The sequence below is a fragment of the Rhizopus delemar genome, genomic scaffold, assembly GCF_000149305.1.
Source record: "Rhizopus delemar RA 99-880 supercont3.3 genomic scaffold, whole genome shotgun sequence".
Taxonomy (NCBI): domain Eukaryota; kingdom Fungi; phylum Mucoromycota; class Mucoromycetes; order Mucorales; family Rhizopodaceae; genus Rhizopus; species Rhizopus delemar.
The window spans coordinates 2,337,391-2,357,416 of record NW_027137829.1 but is presented as its reverse complement, the minus strand read 5'-3'; the positions used below and the strand labels follow the sequence as shown (position 1 = coordinate 2,357,416).

Below are 20,026 nucleotides of genomic sequence, written 5' to 3'. Positions count from 1 at the left end.
CACCGAAAGTAGCCGTCTGCTTTGCTTCTGTAGTCCTAGTGGCAGTACGCAACACAAAACTAGATGAAAGAGTGGTATGTATCATGTGTGTTGTTATGCTGTGAGCCACAGAAGTATGAAGCTGGTTATACTCTGACATCTTTAAAAGGCAGAAAGTAAGAAAAAAAAGAAAGAGAACAAAAGAAAGTGTTTTATATGAAGAGTATATGCAAACCATCTGTTGTTCTCATTTCTTATTTGCGTAAAAAGATATACTCCTTATATTTACATGATAGTAAAGAGGGAGTCAAGTATATAAAAAGATAACTCTATAGTTTAATTTACTCAACTCCTCTCTCTCTCTCTTTCAATCATAAAAAAAAAAGTCCACATAAAAACATCGCTTTTAAAATTCAGCGCATGAAACGTTAAGGAACCACATGAAATAAAAAATAAATACGGTTTTCTTTGTATTTCTACATAAGCCTCCCCTTTCTTTTTTTTTTCCTACTAATCTTTTAGTCAACAATGACAACTATTAAAGAAGAAGCAAATTCAAGTCAAGAATCTTTGGATTCATTTACAGAACAAGTAAATACATTAGCTGAAAACGAACAGATGGAGAATAAAAACACAAAGCAAGATAGCCACACACAGGTACACAACGAAACACGTCAATCTGCGAGTACTTCTCCAATGGGATTTGATCCATCGCCAGAAGATCAAGTTCAGATGGCATCATTTACCACAGCAGCTCTCACTCACGTACTCGTTTCACCCATGATGCTGACGTCTATATCACCTAGTATCTTTCAACAATTAAATCGGAACAATCATGTCATGTTGTCTTCAACACAAAACAGTGATCATTCAGAGGATGCAGAGATGAAAGTGGCTGGTAAACCTCGAGAATTAACAATGGAAGAAAAACGCCAGAGGCGATTATGGAGGAATCGACTGGCAGCTAAAGAGTGTCGTAAGAAGAAGAAGATTTATGTTGAAGAGTTGAAAGTGAAGATTAAGGAACTGGAAGACCAAAATGAGTTGTTACGCAAAGAGGTAGTTGAATTAAAAGGAAAGTTATCCTTTTTCGATCCATCATCAAATTCAGCAGAAGAAACTTTCAAATTAATAAAAGAGGTTGAGGCACTAAACGCTAAGCTTGGTATAACAAAGTAAACAAAAGGCCCTTCTCCTTTTGAGTTATCATCCAACTATAAATATGAAAATAAATATTGCTTTTTGCTGAATAAATACCTATTTTTAATCGGCTCTCTGCGGCCTTTTTAATTTCATTTTGCTTTGATCGACTCCACTCTGCGTTTTAGAAAGTTTATACTCCATTTTAATTTAAACATTCAACAGAGGAAAAAGCATCCATACATGGCTTATTTGGACTTACATTTCTCCTGTCATAATAAACATGAGTAAGTTTATTAAATTCTTTTATCTCAAAAAAAAAAAGATTGAACAGTGTCCATGCTGATTTATAGTAAAAGAACGAAATAGATCAGGACAGGAAAGAGAAAAATAGTTAAGATGTGGGTTCAGAACAAGTAGAGGTCCTTTACTGAAAAAATAATAATAATAAACTATAGTTCAGATTTGAGAATTTTCATAAAAGAATAATAGAATAGAAAATAAATAGCTGTTACAGAAAATGATGTCAACTTTTATCATATTTCACATCAGCGCTATTTATAAAAACAAGGGAAATAGCTTAACCCACTGGTATGTATTGACTTTAAAGTATTGAACTTTTCAGGAGCTCGTTTGGTAGTATTGGCCCTTCTCAAGCCAATACCCACATAAACACGAAATAGATTTGAATAAACTGCGTCCTGTAGCCAGATAATGAAAAGCGACAATAAATAGATTGAATGAAAGTCATGTTGATTCAAATATGTCCTGTCATTAGAGTAAGACTATAACTTATAAAAAACCATCGTCATGGATGATATTATCCCACAGAGGCACATGCCAAGGACTACAAATAGAACAATTCGGACAACTGAATCCTTAGAAAAAAAAAAAAAAAAAAACTGAGTTCATAACACACTGTTGCCATTAGATAGGTTTTAGTGCGATTCACATGATTTGTCACGTCAATGATCGACTCTGAGACTTTTTTTTACACAAGGGGGTCTCAATACACCATAATCACGTCTTTTTATGACCGTTTCTAAAAGAGTTTCAAACCTATTTTATGATGTATAAAAATACGATTGCAGAGGATGATTTATAGTCTGGCTTGTGTTGATAACTTTGGACGTTTTGTTTGTACGACTTGTCTATTCAATTATTTTCCACGCTTGTAATCTAGGTCACCAATCTCTTCTCTTTCTCTTGTTTACATCACTTTTTAGATGGACCCGATAGTGTACTTTTGCAAATTACTTTCAAACGAACGTTTCAGATCGCTACAGTTAGGTAAAGCCCTTTTTTTTCCACTTGAAAATTCGTTAAAGAAAATTAAAAGTTGCTGGTCCTTATCATACTCTACAAAGATCATTAGTGTCATCTTTAAGAAACGGAGTTAATGGCGCGTCATTTGCTAGCACCCTTTACTTTTTTTATAAAATCATTGTATGACAGTGATATCATTCGCATCTCACGAGCGTATGCCTAATCAGACAGAAAGGAAGCCATTTTATGAGTAAGGTTAGAGATTGGAAGCAAATGTTTTGTACTTGACAATACAAACAGTGGCTAGGCATGCTTCTATTTTAATTTTTATTGTCTTAAATTTGGTAATCCTGATTTGCGTACGACGCTGAGCTGGTGTAACCATTTAAAATAAACAAGAAGGATGGAATGAAAGCAAACATTCTTGTTTTGTGTCCATTCAATAGAGTAGAGCATCGGTTAATTATTTATTGACATTCAATAGACTTTTGTGCTGCTGTGATTCATATCTTTTCTTTTTCCATCACTCCGGGACAAAAAAAAAGCAATTACTTTTTTGGCCTTTCTGAAGGCAAAAAATAGAACCGGAAAAATCACCGGTGTCGTTGTGCTTGAGCAAGCCATGATTCCTATTCTGGTATATGCAGGAAGTTGCGCTCAATCATCTGTTTGTATTGGCTTTTATGAAAAAAGAAAGCAAATATTGGCTGATGGAAAGAATTTAATGCAATGTTTTTACTATCATCCAAACAAGGATTTCTTTTTCTTGAACCCAAGCAGGTTACACACAAATTCAATTTTTTCTTTTTTAAGGTTTTGCTGATTAAAAATAGAAATTTTTTTTTTCTTTTTATATTTAAACCACAGTACTTTACCAGTCCTTTTTGTTTCATTTTTTTTTTTTTTCTATATTTTCGCCTGCTGATATCTATTACAGGATGATAATGCGTTCAACTAAATTCATTTGGGCTACATGTCTTGCATCATTAATATTCATCATGTTTCTTGTTGTCTACACAACTTCACAATCTGTCAGTGTTCAATTACAATTTAATGTTGAATCAATCTCATCAAAATATTCAAAAGAAAACAATGTCGAAAAGTACATTACTTATTATCCACACTCTGGTCTTCATAACCAACGTCTTGCTTTAATCAACGCACTCGTACTTGCAAAGGCACTCAATCGCACCTTGATTTTACCAGATATCAACATCGGTAAGGCTGTCGCTTGGAATGCGGCCCCTCGATTTGAGAAAAAGATGAGCATCTGTCCGATAGAGAAGACTGCCCGAGACTGTAAAGGTTTCCGCAAATATGTCCCTCTTCCTGCCGAAGCCATCTTTGATTTATCTGCTGCTCGTTCGAATGGCGTACGTATGATTCACCGCACGAGCATGTCACAAACTTACTTTGAAGACGTGTGGGATGCTGCAGGCGATGATATTTATCGCGTCAATGACTTGATTCGTCTTTCTTATCGTATTTTTGATTCAAGAGAAAACAAGGACATCATGTACAATTTTACTCAACGCATTGATATGCAAGATCTCGCAACCAGACAAGAACGCTTTATTGTCTTTGGATCGTTGCATTATACAAACAGACTTGCCTTAAGTGACCCTCAATTGATCTGGTTTCAACATCATCTTCAACAGGAGGTCAGCATCAGCCATCCTGTGGTGATTCAACAAGCCTTAAGAATTATTTCCAGACTGGGTGGTCCTAATAACTTTGTGGGTGTTCATTTACGTCAAGGCGATGGCTTTTTCAAATCACTGATGGTAGAGACCATAGCCTCAGTGAGACTTGCTTTGGAACAAGATGATTTATCCTATTTGCAAACAGATCAAATGCCTATTCCTACCACTCGGTCTCTCACAGAAACAGAGAAAGACACGATAGAAAGATTACAAAACATCAAAGACACCAATCACTTGTTGAATCAATGTCTTGGAATCAATCACCCAGACAATCATCCTAGATTGCGCCTTATTTATATGGCTACGGATACACCACGACCTCGGATAGCCTTGAGAGATTTACACACTGAATTCCCATGTATCTTTACTCTTTCTGATTTCCCAGAGGTCATTCAAGACACTCTTTCTGCCAAGCCTATGGAAACTGGAAATGAAATGATCGATGGTGAATATGCACGCGTTGGCAAAGGGATCAATTCCCTCTTGATTCCTATGGTTGAGGCTGAGATTGCATCCCATGCTTCAGCATTTATTGGGACAAGAAGAAGCACTTTCTCAAGCTATATTATGCACAGATACAATAAGTTTCAAACCATGTACGCAACACTACTTTCTTAACTTTTTATTTATTTTCATCTTCATGTATCATATTCCTTTACACATTCATAACGTTGTACATTTGTAAATTATAAAATAACATTCTTAATAAACTTTAGCATCCAATAACTCTCTTGCTTTGTCTAGAATATCAATATTCACTGCCATCTATTTTTGTTTGTGTAATCTCACTTAATATAAGCCGAAACTTGAATCAGGTTGAGGATAGCGTTACTTGAAATTAATTTGACTATTTTTGAATTATAACCAAAACAAACCATGTCCCATTGGTCTTTAAAATTTTATTTTTGTCTGCAAAGCATCTACTTTTATATTTAGAAAAAAAAATTTTTTTTTTGTAAAGTTGACCATAAAAACCAGGGACCATGATTTATTTTATTTGCCAAGATGTTTACGAACCTATTTTTTTTTTAGAAAAACAAGATAAAGAGATGAGTTGGGTACACACATACATAAACGAGAAGAAGATAAAGATAAGGAAAACTGTACGATGATGTGCCTTTTATCATCAAACAGATCTACAGGTACCCTGCGCGCATCATTTTGTCATACATTTGGTATCGAAAAATCTAGAGTTTTTTTTTTTTTTTTTTTTTTTTTTTTAAAAAAAAAAAAAAGGGATAGTCTGTCCTGCTCCAAAAATTGAAAATATAAAGCATGAGAAACATCATGAATAAAGACGTTTACGTTCTATAGTAATTTGATGTCATTTTTTCAATCAATTTTTAGTAAACCTGTAAAGACCTCAAGCAGCTCAAAAAATTTCATGCACCAAAGTTTTTTTTCTGTGGTAGGTGTGGGCACTTGGCGTAGTCTGACTTTGATGGATATAAAATATAACTTTGTATATTATCATTGAGGTGAATGGAATTTGGATTTTACTTGCTTACTGAACTTTATTTTTTAAGGAACATTCAAAAAGCTTGATGTTCCTTTTCCCCTTGGATTGAATCAGTAAAAAGAATGTACTACAGAAAGCTATTACACGCATTTTTGTTGATTAATGTATGAATCCAGTGCTCTTTCTATCCATTCATATTTCATGAGATAGATGAGGCTTTAAATTTAATAAAGATTAGATTCCCTTTTGGCCCTTTGTTTCTCACATTTAAAGTAATAATAATAACAAAAAAGGAACATTTTAATAGTGTTTCATGCTATGCAATGTAAAATGAAGTGACCAATTATGACAGAAGTAGTCTAATGACCCAATTGTAATAATATCATTAAAAAAAAAGCCCAAACAACTGTAATACAACTCTAAGCCTTGTTATATTTTTATCGCAGATAAATATTATTGTGTTTGATTATTTAACTTCATTAAAATACACAAGTATTCTTGTTTTTTTTTTTTTTTTATGACACTTTAAAGTCTTTGTTCTATCCTTCATTTTGACAAAAGGTGCTACAAACCATATGTTTCATCATCTGAAGACTATAAAATAAAGTTTAGTTTTTTCCCTTTTGTTTAAATTATGATCTACTTCTTCATAATTCCTATTTTAGCAAATAATAAAGTTAAAAAAAAAGAGTTTAATCATCCTGATCGTTGTACTCACTTTTCTTTTATTATCTTTGCTGTTGAGCATATCCAGTGTTTGATCTTTTTAAAAAATGAGTTGAAAACTCAGTTGAAGGATCTACAGGGGGTTTTAGGCGATACGTGAATATAACAATCAGGATGATTAAACTCCTTATTTTCTTTTTTTAAAAAATAAAATAAAATAAAATAAAATAAAATAAAAGTAGATGATTTGCAGACAACAATAAAGTTTTGAAAGCCAATAAGGTCTTTTTTTTTATTTTGTTTTATAAACCGTGCTAAGTTTGATGATGGCAACGAGACCTGAGACAGAGAACTGAGCAGAAATCTCATGGATTAGCCTTTTAATGAACGACTGTTGTTTTCTTTGTGAATCTTGAGGATTTGCCTAGTGGCTCTTGGTACTACTTTTTGAGGCCAAAATTGATGGTCTTCAAAATAAGTTTCCGGTACAGTTGTCATAGAGAGAGCAGCACAGAAGCTATGATATCCAAGTAGGTCACAGAGAATGAACGGTCGAGTTTGATGCCAAAGGAAGAAGAGAGCTGAATGAGAGAATAAGTCAACTTGGCAGGGTTAATGAAAAAGCAAAGCGTAATGGTTTGCCTGATTTCAAGTTTGAAGGGACAAGGTCAGATAAAGTGTTCTTCAGAATTGTCACCACCGCAATAGACACAGCCGGGATTTAGAAATCGGGTTGAGATTCGCTAGTGAAGACGCTCCTTACACGGCATTTTGTGATGATAAAGTCTCCAGAGTAACGTGTGAGCTCTGTGTGGGATAGATGTCTTCCAAAAAATGTACCAGGTTGTAGGAGTAGTACACAGATATGATACTGATAACGTAGATGAGTAGGGTAACTAAGATTCACGAGACCATTTTGGTATTCAAAGAAGAAATAGGATCTCCATCTGGTAAACGTGAATCCAGGATGCTGTCAAAGTACATTTCAGTAAGCGCAGGAAATGGTAGTACTGACGAGATTATGTGTACTGAGTCGTGTGGACATTTGAACTGATGAAAAAAAAATATGGTTTCCTGTATAAGACATAGTGGAAGCTGTTCAAAGTAATTCTTGTTGCTGGAACGAAAAGGATCCGAGGATGTGGGGACTTACGTCTAAACCTATCACAATCCATACCAAATACATATTCATGCTTGATAAGGATGCCGGACCAGTAGGAAGCCTTGAAATCCTGATTTGGCATGGAAAGAGAAGGTCAGACTTCAGTCAGTGGTAACTCACTGGCCATATGAATATCGAAGGCTTAACAGTCAATTTTATCCATCGTTTTGAACGATGAGTGAAACAGCCAAAGGATTTGATTGCACTTGAATGCATATTAGGAAGCAGCAGAGGTAAAATATGAAAACACGAAACTGAGAAAAGACACAAGTAGTGTCAAAGAATATCACTAACGAAGATATAATAGCAAGGCGGATCAGAAGAAGGAAGAAGTAATGGCTTCAACCATCGAAGCTGTAGAGCTGCATGTTGCGTTCTAGGGCCTGACATGGAAAGCCTACCTTCCTAACGTGATCGTTGACATGTTTGGAAGCTGACTGCAGGAAAGTTTTTGAATGCGAGAAATTGAATTATAGTTAAGCGAACCTTACCAAGGTAGCATTGAGAAACAGCAAGAGCACGGACAGCATGTCAGAGCGGACCAAGCAAGCATATATTAGCGACTAAGCAGTGACCAAGGATTGACAAATTTCGTTGAGCGAGCATTTGAGCACGTTGCTATAACTTAAGCAGGAGGTTATCAAGAAAGCTAGAAAGCTGGTAGTTGGCGCTGGTGAGTGGGTAGCCAAGGTATATGGCCGCTGTGGAGTTTGTTCGATCATGCCACTATGTTATACCACGGGAAGACAAGTCAGATTGCCATGTGTGCTGTGGTTGTTCAGATAGCGAAATTGCCAAGATTTGATGATGGTTTAGGCGAGCATCGGATATCCGAGAATAGAGAGCCAGGGTATTGAGTAGAGCATGAAGCTCACCAGAATCGACTAGAAATATAGCTACGCAAAAGAGGCTCAATAGCAAGATTAAAAATCAGCCAAGACAGAGGGTCTCCCTGACGAAGTCCACGACTCTTTGCAGAGAGCACCAAAGGAAACTATTGACATTGACTCAAATAGAAGTATTAAAGAACAATGAGGTTATACAATTGATCAATCAAGAAGGTAGACCAAAACGCGTTAAATAGGAATGAAGATAATTGGATGAGCCCGGTCGTACACCTTCTCTTGATCTAACAGCAAACCGACTTCAGGAAGTTTGTACCGTCTGGCGATATCCATGATTATTCGAGTGCAAAAACCGTTGTCTCCAATAAACCCACCTGCCATAAAACCAGTTTGATGAGGGTCAATCAAATCGGGGAGATATGGAGTAGGGCGAGTTGTAAGAAGTTGTGTAAATATTTTGGCATCAGCACAATTAAAGAAACAGGTCTCCAGTTTTTTAGTTGACTTCGCTCACCCTTCTTAGAAAGAAGGCTGGTTAGATTTCGATGTCACATTATTTGTCGTTGGAGGTTTGCGCGATACTATTAAGGTAAAACAAAAGTTAATCACAACAGAAAAAAAAATGTACAAATCAATTTTTATTGAAAGTTCACATCAATTAAAAAATATATAAAGAAATACAACTAAGGGGAAACTTACTACAGCTAATCTATATTGGTGTTTTCTGAAGACAGTTAGCAAAATAAGGGGAAAATAGTAACAATCCAGGTGAGGCTGTGGAGATAACGATGGATATGTGGTGTCAAATGTAAAATTATGGATATAATGTACATTGTCAGCTGGACCATTTCAGTTAGCATCTGACCAGAAAAGTGCACATTGTGGGATGTTCCTAATAATAAGGACAAAAAAAAAGTCAATAGACTACTATACATTCAACATCATAAAATATTTGCTAGCAACATCACCTGAGACAATAGGTCAGCCTGTCAGTATCAATTCTATGAACAAAGGAACAGAAATTAAATATAGAGATGACCCAATGGAAAAGCAATAGGATATACTTTCCAAATAAAGAATACGCAAGCAAACCTTTAAAGCATCGATCCCAACCCAAAACCCAAGCCAAAAAAAATCCCGATTATTCTGCATTTCAAGACAAAGAAATGATGATTAAGCCACTTAAATCAGAATATATAAATATACACAATTGACGACATTTAATAAAGGACATCTTTCTTTCTTCTATCTAAAAATCCCTATAGCTTCTGAATTGTTTGGTTTTCACTACCTTGGAAAGATCACAGACCAAGTGTATGGTTATAATGGACCAAATTATGCCCTTGAGGATATGTCCGAATCTTGAGTGTACCATTCCTTAGAAGCTTACAAAAAGAAAGCCAAGAGGACAAAACGTTAACAGAAGATAACGGCGATGCAGTAAAGAGACAGAAAGAATAATATGCAACCATCACAAACCACCCGCAGACTTTCACCAGGAAGAATGGAGATGCAAAATGCACAGCGACATTATCCAAAGTAATTGGACAAGAGTACAATAAAACCAAGAATAAAGAGCCAGCGCATGATCTATATGGCAGAATGTAACCATCTCTCTCGACCAATCAAGGAAGATGAAAAAAAAGCAAACAACAAGCAAAAAACAAGTAAAAAACCAGAAGGTAAGAAATGATATATAATGGCGATGGCGTTTCAATATTTTCTGTTTATGCCGACTTTTGTTTTGCAGGTGTTTGGTTTTTTCTTTTCATTTCTATATCGATATGCACAAAATATCTGATACTGGAAAAGAATATTTTCTCAAAGTTGCGTCTAGAAAATCGAATTTTCGCGAGGTTTTTACTCATTATGAACATACTCTGAAGTTACCGTCCAATACAGTCTATCAAATCATGGAAATCGATCTCAATTTGATGACCAAGAACAGGAAGGCTTTTTCAGAACCAAGCAATACAATACCTTCTGATTTGCAGGGAAAATGAGATACATCCCAACACTACAATTATATAGACTCATTCATTCCTTTTCCCTTTGTTGTGCTGATAGTTTTATGCAAGACAGATGAAAAGCCAACAATAGTCACAGCAAGCCTCTCAGACACAACAACACATCATTACAGACCATGTCAATGATTACAACAATTGCAACTTGACCAAACATACATATCACAAAAGCTCGGTAAGCTTCAAGGACCTGATGGTGGTGTCGTGATCATGATTGGCTAACTATTTAATCTATCATACTACTCATTAGGACAGCAAATAAAAAATCAAGGCAAAGTATTTGATTTTTTGGACAACTTATTGGACCGCATGGATGATGTCAAGACCAATCTTTATGATAACGATGATGAGCAACAGGATATTCGACTCCTATGCTATGTACTGTCTGATTATCATACGAGTTACAGCAAGCCACCTTATATTGTGCTTCCCAATGAACGTACTTCATTCGTTGAATATGTCATTCCCATTTTCAAGTATTTCTGTGCCTCAACAAAATTGTTGTCATTTATTTGGTAAGAAAATGATAAAATGGTATTTCTATTCAAGTACTTATTATACTTATATATTTTTTGTATAAGTGTGAGAAATCCTCCCCATCTAACAAACAGTTGATGCTTTTCCTTTCTGAAAACCAGCGCAAACTTCTAGGTGGTATTGGGTTTAGCTGTAGGGACAAAATTGAGCGTGTGATGATAGAATGCTCAGGGTATGTACGATAAAAAGAATCCGATATATAGATATCGCACAAAGTCGGCGGTACTGTGTTAACGCCTTGTCTTAATTACCCATAATTGTTTATATAGGGAAGATGACGGAAATCATACCGAAGAAGATACTCTGAAGTTAATTGAATATACTAGCAACTGTCTGAAGAATGAAATAGACCAATACCAATGCGCTTCTTGTGCAACATTTGGACGACGACGCATTTTTGCCGTACAGTGTACTGGGAATAAATTGACTTTGTTATCAACCAGCCGTATGGGGATTAGAAAATGGTGCTTTGTGGAGATTCGGTCTGCAATTGTACCAAGGACCTGGGAAGACCGATACTACTTGAATCGTTTGATGGAATTGTTGATGAAGCTAAAGGTAAGATTATAATCAAGTCAAATTCATTCAAATCAAATTGGAATTACTAATAATATACATGTATATACAACTATGGCATTCTAGGAAATGTTACTTGAACAAGAAGAAGTAACTATGGATTTAAAGAAACAACAATCAGGACGGTCTTCTGTGGATGCCAAGTAACAAAGGAGTTGTATGATGTAAGGTGGCTTGCTGTAACTCGTATGATAATCAGACAGTACATAGCATAGGAGTCGAATATCCTGTTGCTCATCATCATTATCATAAAGATTGGTCTTGACATCATCCATGCGGTCCAATAAGTTGTCCAAATCTTCATCCAAACAAGAGTCCAAAAAATCAAATGCTTTGACCTTTTTTTTAAAGCAATGTAACACTCGCTGCTCTTCCATGTTATGTTCATATTCTTGACGAGTACAATCCAAAATTTCATCGTCAGAATTGGGACCAATAACTGCCACTAAATAGTCGCCGAGTTTTTTCGCATCATCACTATTAATTCTTGGCTTGTTTGTGGAGACGGATGGTGTCATGTTGGGAGGGTGGAAGCTGTGGCTCTTTTTGACATTTTTCAACAACAGTGAACCAGCGGAATTGCTTGATATATACATTATTAAAAAAAAATCAAAAATTGTATTAGCTTTAATTTCCCTGATTGTCAATTCAAGTTATTTACAAATCAAGAATGGCTTGAATTAAGAAAACAATACCGACCAGTTGGATACAACACCACTGAATATGGTATAATCAGATCTATCTTACAATCAGTATTTCAAGCATATCGACAGAACAAGACGTATGATACTAATTGGGTGAAAATGTACAAAGAGGCTAAAAAACTGGAAAAGTATTACGACCCTGTGCTCAGCTCAAAATATGCCGACATTGCCTTTTGTATCTTTTTCGTTATGCAAGTCCTATCAATCATGCGATACAATCCAGGATTGTTTGATACAGCCATTGATAGTTCTGAATGGGACTTTGTGGTTAAATTCTGGGGCCGATCACTGAAAGACTGTTTCGGGATTCAGAGCTACGGCTGAAATGGTAAGCTTTTTTTTCTTTTTTTTTTTTGAAACTTACTTTTTCTTCTTAGGAGTGACATCCACCTTACCTTGAATGACACAGTATTCGAAGCAGCTCTTAAGGTTGATTTAAGAGTAATCAACGATAAAATGAAGCAAAGATATAACGCTGAACGCGACGTCGCCGTTCTAGAAGCAGCAGAAGAAGATGCTGGCAACGCGAAGTTCGTCTTCGATCGTTTCAAAATATCAATCGAAAACAAAGCTATCATTGATAACTACTTGTTAGATGGTGCTTTGTTGAATTCTGTCAACTCCTTACAAGTATCTGGTCTTGGAATTTATTTCCTTAACACAATTCTTGAAGAACCTGGCTTGTATGTAACTAAAGAATTGCATTGCCACACCATCTCAAAATCGATGGCAAGCCTTACATTATACTTGGACTTAGCATTGCATTTATCGTGTTTCCGGGACGACTGTGTCTCAAAAAGCAATACTTACAATGAGCATTTAGGCAACCAAAAAAAATCAAAAAAAAAAAATCAAAAAAAAAAGAAAAATGGGACAAGTACAGCCCTTAGAGTTGACTGAAAAGCAAGAGTCCATTAGAGGAACATGGAATCCACCACGCAGCAACAAGTCTCGTATCCCTCCTCTCCCTAAAAACCTTTGGAAGTCAAGAACATAAAAAAAACAATAAAGAAATAGTACACCAAGTTAATGTAAATAAAGCAATATTTCTTCTATCAAATGAGTACTTTAGGCTTTTTATTGTTTTTATTCATTTTGTATTGACGTCTCAATAAAGCCAGTAATAATAATAGATTGTCCGTCATCCTGAGCCATGATGATTCAGTCACCTTTGCCCTTTTTGTCTTCGGCTACGCCAATAAAGATAGCCAGTTGTCTCTACGCATGCATGTTCCTACTCCCAAAGAGGGGCAGTCTCAAAGACTTATGTAAATATTGACCCATATCATTAATCAATGCCGATACTAAGACCCTCATACACCCAATCAACACCCGCTTACTTCTTTATATCAACTGTTGTATACGGACACACATAGCATTATACATAGCTAACATTAATAATGAAGCTCTTGTCTCAGCAGACATTAATAAGCATCATATGGAATAAGCTCAGCCTAGAAATCAGTAACATACATCGTAAGCAATCGGACTACACCAATGAAACATGTCTACAATGTAAAATTCGTTATTACTACCGCTTTTCAACCTAGACTCTATAACAAACAATACAAACCCCCCCTTCGAAAAAAATAAAAACCGGCCTTTGGGAAAACTTAAACCGCCTTTCGGAAAAATTAAAACCACCCTTTGGCGTTGGAACGACTGTATAACCAAAATCTTTCCGCTTTCCATCACTTTCTATAGATTTTTGCCTTATTTGGAAAGGTATTCACAACACCAGACCTGAACATGCCTACTGTAAAGCAGTTACAAGCAGAACTTGCTGCAGCCAAGGCCGAAATCAATCGACTACAGCAACAAAACGCCTCCCTTCTTGAGCGGTTAGCTCAGTCACCATCCACCACTGTGCCTAAGCGCGTCCCTATTGCTACCGTTCCCCATCCACCTGCTTCCCCTTCGTCACTGCAACTTAAACCACCTACCAAACGTCCCCCACCTCCAGAGCTTGAACCCGCTCCCCTCCAAAAAACTTCCAAACCTAAATATGCTCCACCACTTCCCAGCCAAACGGCTGCTGCTCGCACTTTCAGTCCCCCTTCCACCAATCAAGGGTTTAAATACCTTTATCTCCCTATACAACGCCGCCTTCCCATTCGCCAAATACGTTCCTTACTTCGACGATTGCATATCAACAGCAATCGTGTCCTAGACATTCACTATCCCGACCGTCATCTTGTTGCTCTCCTTCTCCATAACGACTATGAAGCTGAAGTTCGCTCTCAATTAGAAAAATTTGAAATCCCCATACATGATGATTACGATCCTATGGATCCAAACAACCTTCGAAACCCTTACTATGACGGCTTCGATCAAGATGAAAAGGAGCGTGCCGCATGGAGCGTCTTCACTCAACGCGTAACTCGTGCTATCCGTCGCCTCAAAGGCCCTGTTCAGCGCGCTGTTGCTCGCTTTTTCGTTGACAAAGGCATTATAGCTAGCGTTGTACTTAATGAGCTCTTTCCAGTCAAACAGACTTGAGTTCTACTTTTATTTTATGATATGACTTCCTTTCTTGTGGTCCATTTCCAAACAATGATTTATTCACATGTTACTTCTTACTCTCCCTCTGTCCTTTTCTTTTTTTGCCCTTGCTCCCATAAGGGATTTTTTAGCTTCTTTCACGTCCCATTTGATCTAGCTTGGGCAATTATGGTGTCCTGAGACACCGCGTGCTCATTTAAGTCATTAAATAAAAGTATTATTTAAACGTATAACCAAAATAAACCATATCTCATTGGTCTTTAAAATTTTATTTTGTCTGCAAAACATCTACTTTTATATTTAATTTTTTTTTTAAAAAAAAGGGATAGTCTGTCCTGCTCCAAAAATTGAAAATATAAAGCATGAGAAACATCATGAATAAAGACGTTTACGTTCTATAGTAATTTGATGTCATTTTTTCAATCAATTTTTAGTAAACCTGTAAAGACCTCAAGCAGCTCAAAAAATTTCATGCACCAAAGTTTTTTTTCTGTGGTAGGTGTGGGCACTTGGCGTAGTCTGACTTTGATGGATATAAAATATAACTTTGTATATTATCATTGAGGTGAATGGAATTTGGATTTTACTTGCTTACTGAACTTTATTTTTTAAGGAACATTCAAAAAGCTTGATGTTCCTTTTCCCCTTGGATTGAATCAGTAAAAAGAATGTACTACAGAAAGCTATTACACGCATTTTTGTTGATTAATGTATGAATCCAGTGCTCTTTCTATCCATTCATATTTCATGAGATAGATGAGGCTTTAAATTTAATAAAGATTAGATTCCCTTTTGGCCCTTTGTTTCTCACATTTAAAGTAATAATAATAACAAAAAAGGAACATTTTAATAGTGTTTCATGCTATGCAATGTAAAATGAAGTGACCAATTATGACAGAAGTAGTCTAATGACCCAATTGTAATAATATCATTAAAAAAAAAGCCCAAACAACTGTAATACAACTCTAAGCCTTGTTATATTTTTATCGCAGATAAATATTATTGTGTTTGATTATTTAACTTCATTAAAATACACAAGTATTCTTGTTTTTTTTTTTTTTTTTTTATGACACTTTAAAGTCTTTGTTCTATCCTTCATTTTGACAAAAGGTGCTACAAACCATATGTTTCATCATCTGAAGACTATAAAATAAAGTTTAGTTTTTTCCCTTTTGTTTAAATTATGATCTACTTCTTCATAATTCCTATTTTAGCAAATAATAAAGTTAAAAAAAAGAGTTTAATCATCCTGATCGTTGTACTCACGTATCGCCCAAAGCATCCTGTAGATCCCTCAACTGAGTTTTCAACTCATTTTTTAAAGAGATCAAACACTGAATATGCTCAACAGCTAAGATAATAAGAGTGAGTGAATACATTCTTGTAAAATGCTCAACAAAGCCAATTACACTTTTGTAATATCAAAGCTTCACTTCGATTACCATGGTTCAGGGATGGTACGATGTCAATCAATTGATCTAATCCAATTTTAATATTCTGTCTTCTTTTTTGCTCAGATGCTATATGATTCGCTTTCTTTTGTTCTTCTGAAAGTAATTCGTGAGGCTGCTTGCGACGTCTGTGTGTTTTTGTATTCTTTTGAGGCGGATTTAGGGCTTTGTAAGGGTGGTATGACTCTAAAAGTTTGTATTTTCCTTTGTAACATGTATTCGCGCTGCCGTTACTATCGTTACTGGGTGGTAAAGGATACCATTCATTGCTTTCGTTATCATCTACAGACAAGAGATAATCAAGAGAGACAGGATTATGAGTTTGAGTGCTTGGTGATGGTTGAAAAGGTTGGTGTTCTTTTTCATTTAAAGTGTCTACATATGTTATTTGATTGAGGAGCGGATCAAAATGTTGAGTTTGCCTTGCTATTGGCTCTAAAGAGTCAGTTAATGTACATAGAGGATATGCGTCAAGTTTTTTTCTTGTTTTATTTATACTCTTTAGACTATTCGCATCATTCAGTTGACAGTCTTCAGTTAAATAGTATAGTTCGTCGTTTGAAGTGTAATTCATGACTAATTGCTGACTTTTATTGGTTTTATTACTTTTTAGAAAGAAAAAAAAAAAAGGAAAGAAAATAAAGTGGTGATTTATATATTAAAAGGTGTATCTTGATAGGTAAATGATGCTACGAAGATACATGTGATTTGGAGCCTTCATATTTCACAAACGAACAGGAATATTATTAAAAGAAGCTTTTTAGTTTTACGATTTTCATATGCTTTGACCCACTTGTATGAACAAAAATGGTAATCAGTGGAGAGCAGTAATCTTATAATCTTTGATCTTTCTTTTTACTTGTTTTTGATTATAATTTGTAACTTAAGCTTACATGGATTGATTTACTGAATTGAATGATTCATTGTACTTTATAAATAAAAAGAGTCTTTCCTCACTGTATTTGTAGAAAGAATAACAGAAACGTGGCCATGGCTTTTTCAGGTGCAAATGTTGTACATGATTGTTACACATAATAAGGTGTTAAATGTCTGTCCTTTGGGAAATATTGGTAAAAGTACTAATCTATTATAAATTTAATACAACCAAGCTAACCATTTTATTAAAATGTTATAAGCATTTAACGCATAAAAATATAAAACATAGCGATGAACTTTTTAATTGAGCCAAGGAAAAACAACTACTTCAAAAATTAAGCTTGGCCTCTTTCGACAACTATTCTTGATTAAAAAAAATATTAGATGAGACTGTAAATGAGAAACGTACCATAAGTATGGGTATACTTTACAAATGACTAATAAAAAGCAAACAAGGAATTTATGCGTTATAAACCAATCAAATACCGATTCTTGCTGTGGCTTTTATTACCATTTCTTAAAGTGGCGTGTCTGTTGGTTTCTTGTTTCTCTCTTTTAATAGCTACTATTTTCATGCAACTCGAACAACCCAGTTTTTCTCACGTAAGATATAACAATTTTAGAGCTCTATGTACTTTAGTTTTCGTATCCTAACCCACAAAGACTTTCTAGGATACTCATATAGTTACAGAAACTCATAAAAACATAGTTTCTTTGACAAAAAACAATAAAAACAATACCCACTCTAAAGAAAACAATGAGGGCACAGAGCAAAATAAAAGACGCGGTCGTCGTACTTCATTAACTCATAACTCAAAACAATCAATAGAGTATTCCAAGCAAAGAAGAAAATCAGTAAACAGTTTAGGAACCAAAGGAAAAGGACAACAGGCCACAGTTCAATCCATTCAAGAGATCATCACTGATATAAGGAAACTGCCTACCGTTTCGCTCGAAGCCGAAGATGATCATTCTACCTGGACAAGAGATCGACGTCATTCAGAGCCATACAGCCACAATAAAATGAATCGTAGTCATTCGAAAAAAGGGGATACGTTGGGCACAATCGAAGAAATACCATCTAATTCAAATAGCCTATTTCAAAAAGAAAATAAGGATGAAAAGAACGAGTCGGTGTCACCATCGGAAAAACAAATGACAAGACGTAACAGAAGCAAATCAGGTAAATTTTACATCATGAAAGCACAAGAAAACTCAGTCCTCATCTCTTCTTACAGTACCAAACGCATTTCAAGCAACACAAGACACGTCCGGACAAAGAAAAGCACTTTACCCAGCCTATCTAAGTGCTCCGGAGGCATCAGCTGCCATACGTCAGCGCACGCTATTTGCAGGTGTTTTGAAAGTAAGTGCCCAAGACAGCTCAGATGCCCATGTTCAGTGTGAAGAGTTGGACGCGCCAATTTACATTTATGGATCCAGAAACAGAAACAGGGCTTTGGACGGAGACGAAGTGGCTATTGAGTTAGTGAGTGTGGATGACATGATGAATGAAAAAAAGGCAAAATTAGTAGCACGCAGGATGAGACGAATGTCTTCTGGCCATCCACTACAGCTCTTTACTGAAGAAAGCAACCAAATAGGTGAACGGCCAAAGTACTGTGGTAAAGTGGTCTGCATTCTTGAAAGACCGCGAAATATGCTTTTTGCAGGGTAAACACGAGAAAGAAGACAAGGATAAAAAGACAGCTAAAAAAGTGAGACAATTGATTTAGGACACTTTCTTTATATCGTCCACTCTCTATCAACAACAGTTTTATTGGTATCGAAAAGCCACACAGCTCACCAAAGATTATTTGGCTTATACCTGTCAATAAGCGATTACCACTTGTCGCAGTGCCCATCAAATTTGCTCCTCCTGACTTTGTAAAATACCATGAAGAGTACAAAAACAGATTATTTGTCGGCTCCATTCAGCGTTGGCCAGCTTCTTCTCTTCATCCTTTTGGTACAATTGAAAACGAAATTGGTTGGATAGGTGAACTTAGTGTGCACTCTGGTACGTTGGTTGCGGACCATCATTTGAAAGGCTCGAATTATTCAGTGAATATCCTAAAGACAATAGAACCAAAGACAGCCAATATAAACAATTCAGATCGAAAGGGTAGAAGGAATTTTCAGAATGAATCTATGAACATATTTACTTTGGGAGAGTCAGATATGGGTAATGTAATATCTCTGTCTACAGCATGGGTGTATGCTGACTTGTTTTCTGTTAGATACTGATGTTGCCTTTTCTATAACACGTCTTGAGAATGGAACATATGAAGTTGGTATTCATGTCGCTGATGTTGCAAACTATGTTCGACCGGGCACCCCTCTCGACAAAGAAGCAAAAGAAAGATCATGCACTATAAATTTAGTGGAAAAGACAATTCCTGTTTTGCCTCCATCATTTGTAGAATCTCATTGCAGACTGGTAGCAGATAAAGAGCGTTTGACTATTTCACTACTTTGTAGATTCACAGAGAGCGGGACACTGTTGCATACGTGGGTAGGAAGAAGCATCATTAAATCAAAAAGTCACGTAAAACCAAGTGATATTGATAACAACAAGTCAGAGATTGAAAAAGACGCCTTCACTCTTTTAAACCTTTGTCGTAAGCTAAGACATAATCGTGTAGAAAAAGGACGAGGATTTGGTCTTGTGAGTCAACCCATCACTTTTCAGCTAGGGGATAGTGGATATCCTGAAGATATAAAGAGAATTGAATTAGCAGAGGAAGATATTTTAAAAGGTGAATTACTGCGAATAGCAAATATTGAAGTTGGTCAAAAGATATCAAGTAAATTCCCTGATCAGGCACTGATGTATAGAGAAGAACCTCCTAAATTATCTGTATTTGTATGTTTTATAGGGAGTCTATAAGAAAGAATGAAGTCCTAACTATTTTAATGTAGCCCATGATCCAGAACTATTTTAACAGTGATCCGCTTTGTCTTTCAATCCATGGATTAGTACAGCTTATACAGAAAGAGCCGGATCCTGAAAAACAGCAAGCGTTAAAGTACATGATGCTCAAGGAGCTTCCGAGATCAATATTCTATAGTGCTGGATCAATTGATATTTCTAAATACCAACACTTTGGACACGATGCGCCTCTCTATACGGTTT

At 35.9% G+C, this 20,026-nt stretch overlaps 8 protein-coding genes across 8 annotated transcripts; 6 read left to right on the top strand and 2 right to left on the bottom strand.

Annotated features, from left to right (window-relative positions):
• Positions 1-507: 507 nt before the first annotated feature.
• RO3G_05115 (uncharacterized protein) lies at positions 508-1,158 on the top strand (the record flags this gene model as incomplete). Its single annotated transcript, XM_067659705.1, has 1 exon — positions 508-1,158. The coding sequence occupies one exon, from the start codon at positions 508-510 to the stop codon at positions 1,156-1,158; it is 651 nt and encodes a 216-aa protein (XP_067515806.1).
• Positions 1,159-3,383: 2,225 nt separating this feature from the next.
• RO3G_05114 (uncharacterized protein) lies at positions 3,384-4,706 on the top strand (the record flags this gene model as incomplete). The annotated part of the gene is made up of 1 exon (XM_067659704.1): positions 3,384-4,706. One exon carries the CDS (start codon positions 3,384-3,386, stop codon positions 4,704-4,706), a length of 1,323 nt encoding a protein of 440 aa, XP_067515805.1.
• A 2,341-nt stretch (positions 4,707-7,047) lies between these two features.
• On the top strand, positions 7,048-7,267 carry RO3G_05113 (uncharacterized protein; the record flags this gene model as incomplete). Its single annotated transcript, XM_067659703.1, has 2 exons — positions 7,048-7,092; positions 7,124-7,267. The coding sequence occupies 2 exons, from the start codon at positions 7,048-7,050 to the stop codon at positions 7,265-7,267; spliced, it is 189 nt and encodes a 62-aa protein (XP_067515804.1).
• A 3,968-nt stretch (positions 7,268-11,235) lies between these two features.
• RO3G_05112 (uncharacterized protein) lies at positions 11,236-11,953 on the bottom strand (the record flags this gene model as incomplete). Its single annotated transcript, XM_067659702.1, has 2 exons — positions 11,236-11,333; positions 11,434-11,953. The coding sequence occupies 2 exons, from the start codon at positions 11,951-11,953 to the stop codon at positions 11,236-11,238; spliced, it is 618 nt and encodes a 205-aa protein (XP_067515803.1).
• Positions 11,954-12,517: 564 nt separating this feature from the next.
• RO3G_05111 (uncharacterized protein) lies at positions 12,518-13,058 on the top strand (the record flags this gene model as incomplete). Its single annotated transcript, XM_067659701.1, has 2 exons — positions 12,518-12,744; positions 12,926-13,058. 2 exons carry the CDS (start codon positions 12,518-12,520, stop codon positions 13,056-13,058), a joined length of 360 nt encoding a protein of 119 aa, XP_067515802.1.
• Positions 13,059-13,558: 500 nt separating this feature from the next.
• On the top strand, positions 13,559-14,560 carry RO3G_05110 (uncharacterized protein; the record flags this gene model as incomplete). Its single annotated transcript, XM_067659700.1, has 2 exons — positions 13,559-13,576; positions 13,766-14,560. The coding sequence occupies 2 exons, from the start codon at positions 13,559-13,561 to the stop codon at positions 14,558-14,560; spliced, it is 813 nt and encodes a 270-aa protein (XP_067515801.1).
• A 1,116-nt stretch (positions 14,561-15,676) lies between these two features.
• Positions 15,677-16,588, bottom strand: RO3G_05109 (uncharacterized protein; the record flags this gene model as incomplete). Its single annotated transcript, XM_067659699.1, has 6 exons — positions 15,677-15,706; positions 15,756-15,768; positions 15,830-15,914; positions 16,006-16,179; positions 16,249-16,389; positions 16,513-16,588. The coding sequence occupies 6 exons, from the start codon at positions 16,586-16,588 to the stop codon at positions 15,677-15,679; spliced, it is 519 nt and encodes a 172-aa protein (XP_067515800.1).
• Positions 16,589-18,045: 1,457 nt separating this feature from the next.
• RO3G_05108 (uncharacterized protein) lies at positions 18,046-19,835 on the top strand (the record flags this gene model as incomplete). The annotated part of the gene is made up of 5 exons (XM_067659698.1): positions 18,046-18,073; positions 18,246-18,564; positions 18,627-19,075; positions 19,131-19,697; positions 19,813-19,835. 5 exons carry the CDS (start codon positions 18,046-18,048, stop codon positions 19,833-19,835), a joined length of 1,386 nt encoding a protein of 461 aa, XP_067515799.1.
• Between the last annotated feature and the right edge of the window lie 191 nt (positions 19,836-20,026).